An 8,942-nucleotide genomic window follows, 5' to 3' on the forward strand; every position below is an offset into this window, starting at 1 on the left:
ATAACTTTCCTAAATTTCACTGGACCATTGAGGGATTTCCCATTCCAACTCACACAGTTAACTGGGTGACTGTTGATGAACCTAATAATATTAAAACTGCTCATGTATGGTCAATCGGACTGTAGTACAATATCCACAAACCATCACAAAAAAATAATCTGAAAAAGACATTCTCAAAACAAATAGATCCAGTATAGTCCCACCCCTTTCTCCTAAAAAAAAGAACACTGAGAACCCAACAAACAAAAAATCCACACATTTGTGCTTATACTGGGGGGCTTACTTCCGTCTGGACTCCCGCCACAACTAAATAACAATAACAAAAAATATATAAAAAAGGGGTTCCCTTACTTTAAAGTATTATTACTGTTACTGTTTATGCTCCTTGCAGCACTGATAAATAAATCACTAACCAAGATCTGGACAGACCCCCTGTGAAACTCTCGTACATTGAACAAAAAGAGGAATGTCATCCCTCGGAATAATGTCTAAAATTAAATCAAGATATAATGCGGGACATAAAGTTAAAAGGGTCATTACAACCTGACAGTCATAATGGGTCGATGAAGATTGGACCTGCGGTCAAGGCCGGTCCTCACTGTCCGTCGCCGAAATGATCCTCTTTTTAACGTAGTCCATTACTTTATTGGCATCCAGGAATTCCTTGTTTTCCTCCCCATGAGAGATGCGGAGCCGTGCAGGGAAAAGCAGGCCATAGCGAACATCACGTCGGTTGCGAAGAAGCCTCCTTACCTCCGTAAACGCCACTAGAGCCTTGGCCACAGCTGCTGTGTAGTCAGATGTGATGATAATCGGTGTCTCTTTAAAACGAAGAGGACCACGACTCCGAGCCCGAAGCAGTACTTCCACAGATTCTTGATAATAGTGCAGCTTGGCAACAATAACCCGCGGCTTATCACCTGACCTGTTTCCACCTGGAGAGCGATGGGCTCGGTCTACCAGTGGCTCTTTATCCATCTGTAGAACCTCTGCTAGCAGTTTAGCCACTGCTGAAGTGGAGCTGGATTCTGGCGTCTCHGGAACTCCAATAATCCGCACATTGCACCTTCTCATGCGCCCTTCCATATCGTCACACTTCTTTTTGAGCCCAACGACTTCTTCTTTCAGTTCCAACACGATGGTGCGCAAAGCAACAACCTCATCGGACCAGGTTGACAAGCTGCCCTCCACCTCTTTAACGCTCTGTTTCACGTGGTCCAGATCTGCAAGCAGTAGCATCGTGCCGTTAGCCACCTCCGCTCTCACCGCTTGCAGCTCCCCTTTAATAAGAGTAAACTCTTCAGCCAAAGCCACTTTTATTTCGGATTTGATCACAGTTGAGAGATCGGTTTTTATGGCGCCAAGAATGTCAGACCTCAAGGAGAGTGCATCCGCCTCACTGCGGGAGGGAGAGGAGGGCGCCGAAACTCCGGCTTTAGCTGTAGTCAGCTCCAAGGCGGCGTCAGGCCTAGCAGCCGTCGAGCTAGAATGTTTGCTTTTCCTCGAGTTTGTCACCATTCTTCTATTCTTCCAGGCAAGAATCACTCAGGGGTCGAGTCCGGACGGACCAAATGTTCAAAACAGCAAGGAAATTTAGTATAGAACCACAAACAGAACAAATAGGAGCGGGAGCCACGCGGCACACATCTCACTCCTCCGCCATCTTGCCCCGCCTCTCCAAATATTCCAGAATTCTTTATAAAATTCTGCTGGGAACTCGTCCGGACCTGGAGCTTTCTTGTTCGGCATGTTTTTAACAGCTTCACARYATTCAGCTGATGTTATTGGAGAGTCTAGTTCTAAAGACTGGTTTACTGGATAATTTTGCAAGTGACACTTTTTCCAAAAATTGTTCAATATCCTTATCTGAAGGGTTTATCTGCGGAGTGTATAAAACTCGATAGAAATCTATGAAAACATTATTTACTTCTCCCTGATCGAAAACTATATTCCCAGTTTTGTTTTTACTACCAGATATAGTTGTTTTTCTTTATTTATTTTAAGCTGGTTAGCTAAAAAAACTTCCTGATTTATTACTAAGTTCAAAATTTTCTAATCAAAGTCGTATCAAGAATTTGTTTTTTGTCTATATATTCATTTAACTCTAATTTTGCCTTCCGCATTCTTTGCTGTATTTCTTCACCTTGCAAAGTTCCTAACAATTTGATGGCTTCCTCTAGTTCCTGAATATGTTCAATTTCTTTTTGCTTTTTATTTGTTGTTTATGATATTATCTTGCCTCTCATAACTGTTTTCCCTGCCTCCCAGAGAGTAGATGCTGATGTTCCTGATAAGTCATTATACTCTACATATGATGTCCATTCCTCTTTAAAATATTTTTAAAACTGTTCATCATTGAGCAATGATGTATTAAATCTCCAATTTATGTTTGTTTTTATTTCTTTCTTATTAACTAAGGTTAAATAGACTGGTGCATGATCACTGACAGCAATAGGATGTATCTCACTGTCTAAAATATTGGTCAGCAATGAACTGCTGACTAAAAATTAGTCTAGGCGAAAATAAGAGTGATGAACATGTAAGAAGAATGCACATTCTTTATTGTCAGGGTGAAGAGCACGCCATGCATCGCAAAGTCCATAATCACTCATATATTGTTTAACTATGTTTGTGGATTGCCAACTGCGCTGAGCTCCGGCCGTATTCATCCTATCAATGTTATTATATAGACCAAAGTTGAAATCGCCTCCAAGAAGCAGTGAGCTTTCCAGGTGATTTGATAGAACAGAAAAGAAATCATGAAAAAATGAGGTATCATCCACTTTGGACCATATATGCTTGCTATACAGTATTTTTGGCTAAGAAGAGAAAAATTTAATATTATATATCTACCCTTCGGGTCAATAATTATTCTGTCCTCATACTTGTAGAGCTACACGTAGTGACAGATAGCTAAACAGATGTCCTGAATCTTGAAAGAGCTGAATGATGACCCAGACGTGGAAGTAAAATTGAGAGCGGTTTACTTGTTTGTCTTCATCTTCATTGACTTGCTTTCTTACGATGTTTCCAGAACATACTGTGAAACTGTAAATAAAAACATAAAAATTAACCTATTGTGCAATTATTCTGCATTATACCATTGTTAACTAAGCTACACATGGCAGAATGAAACTAAAATTATCATGCATAAAACTTACTCAAACAAAGCTTCTCCATGTCCCAACATAGATGGATGCAAATAGATTTTACTCAGTCTTTCTATGCATGTTTTTCACAAACAAAATCGCTGGCCTCCATGTGATGACAACACCCTTGACAGGAAATGATATAATGTAACCCAAACATTATAGTGCTCCTAGTGGCAGGTTTAGAAACTGCATCAATTTGGTTACGACTGCAGTGATTTGGTTACATGACACTCCCCGTCTGGTATTGGACACAAGACCACTATCAAAACTTAACCAAAACGATTATAACCAAACAGACTATCTTCAAAATTACAACATAACACAGTAAACACTCAGGCACACAGAAGTAATACAACTTCAGTCACTGGCCTAAGAAAAAACTTGGCAGTTCCCCCCTTGMTGACCTTTAGCTCCAGTCTTCTGACCTTCCCATCGCTGTTTTGTAAAGCTTTGGTGACAACAGCCATYGGCCACTGGTTCCTTTTGGCTTGAGCGTCTTTAAGTAGCACCACATCTCCTTCCTTGATGTTTGGCTGACTGTTTTGCCATTTGCTTCTGCTTTGCAGAGTTGAGAGATATTCTCTACGCCATCTAGTCCAAAAGACATTGGCCAAGTGCTGGACTCGTCTCCATTGTTGCCGATAGAGATCTGCAGTCTCYAAYGTTCCCGGAGGAGGAAATGGCYTACAYAGTTTCTGGMTTAGAATCATAGCTGGCGTTAGAAGGCAAGCTGATTCTGCATCAGTTGAGATTGGGGTTAGGGGTCTTGCATTTATTATAGCAGAAACTTCAGCCATAAGTGTGGAAAGGACTTCATGAGAGAGACATGAAGGACTGATCTGAGAAAGCATGGAGTCCAAGATTCGTCTGGAAACCCCAATCTTTCTTTCCCACACTCTTCCCATGTGAGAAGAGTGTGGTGGGTTAAACAACCATGTGCATCCTTTTCCATTAAGATACCTAGTGACACTAGACCCTTCTTGTGATAGCATTTGTAGTTCCTTGCAGGCTCCCTTGAAGTTTGTCCCACAGTCTGAGCGGATCACCTTTACAGTTCCTCGAATGGCAAAGAAGCGTAGCAGAGCATTGACGAAACGATGTATCCATTGACTCTATAAGTTCAATATGCACTGCACGAACACTTAGGCATGTGAATAGCACAGCCCATCTTTTGCTGTGTACTGCACCTCCCCGGGTGCGGCATGTGGAGATAGTCCATGGACCAAACACATCTAGACCCACGTTTGTAAAGGGGGGTTCAGTACAGACTCTGTCTGGTGGAAGATCTGCCATCTTCTGTTCTGCAGGTCTACCTCACAGCTTGTTGCATGTGACACACTTACGTAGATTACTAGAAATGGATTTCTTTGCACCTACAATCCAGAAACCATCAGTACGAAGAGCTCCCTCYGTGAAGACTCTGCCTTGATGTTCAACTTTTTCATGATAGTACCTGATAAGTAGTGTGGAAACATGGCTGCATCTAGGAACAATGACAGGATGCTTTTCTTCCATTTCCAAAGGTGCATGCTGGAGTCGTCCACCTATTCTCAAAAGCCCGTTGTCATCAAGAACAGGGTTGAGCTTCTTCAAAGTACTGGTGTGAGGAACATCCTTGTCTTTCACCAAAGAAAAGACATCTCTTTGGTATGCTTCCCTTTGCACACACCTGAGAATGACAGTCTTTGCTTTTAGTAGTGTTTCTGCTGTATAAGACTTAACACAGTGATGCCAGCCATTACAATCRGTTTTCATGCCAGCCTTTCTTGACTTAAAGGTCTGGGCCACATGTATGAGATTTGCTAAAGCTCTGATAAGGGTTAGCCACATGGAGAATCGTTCAAAGCGATGAGAACCGAGACCTCCATGAGAAACTGAGACTGTAGTCGTGTGACACCGAACCTCGGCATCAGAATCTGGCTCTACAAGGCTGTATTATGTTTCCTCAATCAGATCTGTGTCCCCAGAATGTGTTAGGAAGGCTGGGCCGGTAAGCCAGTTGGTCGCTAAAAGCTGTCTTGCAGGAACTGATCTAGTAGCTACATCAGCAGGATTTTGACTGGTGTGGACATATTTCCACTGTTCAGGAAGCGTGGACCTTCTAATAAGTTCAACCCTGTTGCTGACGTATACATAAAACCTCCTGGTTTCATTATAAATGTACCCCAACACTACTTTACTATCTGTATGAAACATAAAGCAGTCAGGGGTGATGTCTAGTTCACTCACAACTAGTTCTGCTATTTCTACTGCCAAGACAGCGGCTCCCAACTCAAGCCTGGGAACTGTATGGCCAGTTACTGGAGCCAGCTTGGCCTTCCCCATGATGAAACCAACATGGCACTTCTCTTCTGTGTCAACTAGCTTAAGGTAGGCTACAGCTGCAATGGCCTTTGTGGAGGCATCAGAGAAAATATGTATTTKTTTGCGTTGTGCAGAAGAGAAAGGGGTTGCAGTGTAAACTCTTCCAGTTTGAAASTTTTCTAAGTCTTGTAGAGACTCTTGCCATGCAATCCACTCTGTCTCTTTCTCTGGAGGAAGGGGTTCGTCRCAAGTGTAACCATCACTGGTGAGCTGCCTCAATAGGAATTTCCCTTCAATAGTAATGGGGGCTACAAGGCCAAGTGGATCAAATAGACTGTTGATGGTTGAAAGCATACCTCTTCGGGTAAATGGTTTCTTGCTTCTGGCTACCGTGAAAGTGAAACTGTCATTCTTAAGATCCCAGTTTAAACCAAGGCTGCGCTGAACAGGAAGTGAGTCAACATCAAGGTTGAGGTCCTTTAAGTCGCTTGCATGGTCTGTMGATGGAAAGGCCTGCATTAACACTGGAGAGTTCGATGCTATTTTGTGCAGTCTTAGATTGGAGATAGCAAGCATCTCTTGAGCTGACTTCAATAGCTGAATTGCTGGGGCTGCGGAAGCCATTGACTTGAGTCCATCATCAACAWAAAAATCTCTGTGTATGAACTGCTTTACTTCAATGCCAAACTCCTTTTCTCCATGTAGTGCTGCTCTCTGCAACCCATAGATATCAATGGTTGGAGATGGATGATTCCCAAAAACATGAACTTTCATGCGATACTCCACAGTTTCATTGGTCATGTCGTTGTCTTTAAACCAAAAGAATCTGAGGAAGTTTCTGTGATCCTCCCTAACCACGAAGCTATGGAACATTTGCTCAATGTCTGTCATGAAAGCTACTTGTTCACATCTAAACCGCATCAACATGCCAAGCAAGCTGTTGTTTAGGTCTGGTCCTGTCAATAGCACATCATTCAATGAGATGCCAAGATGTGCTGCGCTGGAGTCAAATACTACACATATTTGACCCGGCTCGCGTGGATGATAGACACCAAAACTGGCAAGATACCAACATTCTTCACCATCAAGCAAAGGAGGAGCCAGTTCAGCATGGTCTCTGTCAAAGATTTTTTGCATGAAAGACAGAAAGTGACTCTTCATCTCTGGCTTCTTTTGCAGAGTTCGACATAGGTTGGTGAATCGGATAAGAGCTTGCTCCCTYTTGCTAGGCAGGCGTGGTCTTGGTACACGAAAGGGAAGGGGAGCTACCCAGTTATTGGRATCATCCAAAAACATTTCTTTGTCCATTAGATTGATAAACTGTCTATCTTCAATAMATGGAGCAACCTTGTGGTCGTCATCTGTCCTCTCAAAGATCTTATTACCCAGTGAACTGTCGCAGTCAGTTTGAATTGGCTCGCTGAATAGTTGAATGCATTGCTGCCTTGGAGAACTTGGAGATTTTTCTGTTTTATTTTTGGCAAGTTTTTCCTTTATGGAAATATGATTAGGACAAMGGMTAAAGTGAGAGTGACYGCCGTTTTGCAGAATYTAAGTCTTGTARGTAATGACRTCCTTTGGCTTGTGAGCTGCACCTAAACAGAKATCTCCAACTACAACCCARCCWAAGTCGAGCCGTTGAGCGTAGGGAGCATTGTTCGGACCATTGCGTTGCTCCCTCACCTTATGTACCTGCAAGATGTCTCGCCCAAGAAGAAGGAGGATCTGAGCATTAGGATCTAGCTCAGGAATGAGATGAGCAGTAGACTCAAGGTGAGGGTGGTGTTTTGTYACCTCAGGAGTAGGTATCTCAGACCTGTCATCTGGCATATGAGTGCACTCTATAAGGGTAGGTAGATGCACATTAAAACTTCCATCCAAGGTCTGAGCAACAAATCCGGTTCCTCTTCTTCCTGACATCTCTGTAACTCCCGCACATGTCCYAAGAATATAAGGAGAATCCATGCCCTCAAGATTAAACAAGTCAAAGAACTCTGGTCGAGCCAGTGATCGGTTGCTCTGGTCATCTAGCACTACGTGGGCTTTGATAGATATTTCTGGTTGTCCTTTTGGATGCACTTTTATGAGACAGATTTTAGAGCAGGAGCGAGAAGTATTAGTATCACCACAAACTTCAGTGCATTTCAAGATAATATCAGTGGAGTCTTCCACACTTCTCTCCCCGCCATGCTCTAACTCAGAGCTCTTAGCATTCCATGGAGCTGGTCCTGGATGAAGAGCTGTGACATGTTTGTTGCTGTCACATTCTTTGCACCGTGCAACTATGCTGCAGTCTTTWGCCACATGATCAGTTGAAGAGCAGCATTTAAAACAAATCCCACTGTCCTTAAGAAATATTTTYCGTTCCTCTAGTGTTTTAGCCCGAAAGGTTCTACATCGTCCAAGAGGATGTGGCTTCCTMTGGATAGGGCACTGCTTGTCCATGTCTGACCGACTGCTGTTGACTTCTGTAGACTTAGTAGCAGGTGTTGATGTGATGGATGTCTTATGAGAGGATACATGACCTTTAGAATGAAGATAACTCCTTGCAGGGTTGGCAGACTTTGTTGCATTCATGGTCGCTGTGTTCAGTGCAAAACTTGGATCATTACGAATGTATGCCTCTCTACAGACAAAGTCAGTGAAAAATGAAAATGGAGGAAACTGGACTAGGTTTTGCATTTTGTACAAACTACCTTGAGTCATCCACTTCTCCTGAAGGCCATATGGCAGTTTCTCCACTATTGGGTTAATACCCCGAGATGTATCTAAGAAGGAAAGTCCCGGTAGAAAACCTTCTAATTTTGTAGACTCTAATTCTCTCAAAATATCACCAAGTTCTCTTAACTTAATAGAGTCTCTYTTACCAATCTTGGGAAACTTCTCTAATTTGTCCAAAAGAGCATTTTCAATCATTTCGGATGTCCCATAACATTCTTCCAAATGCATCCATGCCATTCTGAGCCCAGCAGAAGGGTCACTGACGTGTACGGCTTTGATCGTTTTCACCTGTTGTGATGACTGTGGCCCCAACCCTCTTATTAACAGGTCAAGTTCTTCATGGCTTGTGAGATTCAGTCCTTGTATGACATTCTTAAAAGTTGATTTCCAACTTCTATAATTTTTAGAATGATCATCAAACTTGGTCATCCCCGAAGATAAGAGCTCACGATGTGCCATGTAAATGGCCAAGTTGTTCATATCAGATTTATCTGAAAACTGTGAATGTTGAGAATGTACTATAAGAGAAGGTGTGGTAGTGTGGGGTCTTCTCATGAATGAAAAATCATGAGGTTTTTCTGGATACTTATGTGCAGCGTTGTTTTCCTTCTCCTGTTGTTCCTCAGAATCTGGGTGTTGTTTCACACAAAATGATAAGCTGTCTTTATGTTGTCTAACATCAGGATTGCTGTTCTTTTATTCATTAAATATTAATATTCACCATCACCTTTATTATGACCAAGACTTTGGCAATGAGTATCGTAG

The 8,942-nt window shown here is 42.4% G+C and overlaps 1 protein-coding gene across 1 annotated transcript; it reads right to left on the reverse strand.

The window, feature by feature from the left end:
* Positions 1 to 3,963: 3,963 nt before the first annotated feature.
* On the reverse strand, positions 3,964 to 6,912 carry LOC106520089 (uncharacterized; the record flags this gene model as incomplete). The annotated part of the gene is given in 1 exon segment (XM_014012020.1): positions 3,964 to 6,912. A coding segment is annotated over 1 exon segment (1,677 nt). The 3' UTR covers positions 3,964 to 5,087.
* Positions 6,913 to 8,942: the final 2,030 nt, after the last annotated feature.

Source organism: Austrofundulus limnaeus, unplaced genomic scaffold (assembly GCF_001266775.1).
Source record: "Austrofundulus limnaeus strain Quisiro unplaced genomic scaffold, Austrofundulus_limnaeus-1.0 Scaffold87, whole genome shotgun sequence".
NCBI lineage: Eukaryota > Metazoa > Chordata > Actinopteri > Cyprinodontiformes > Rivulidae > Austrofundulus > Austrofundulus limnaeus.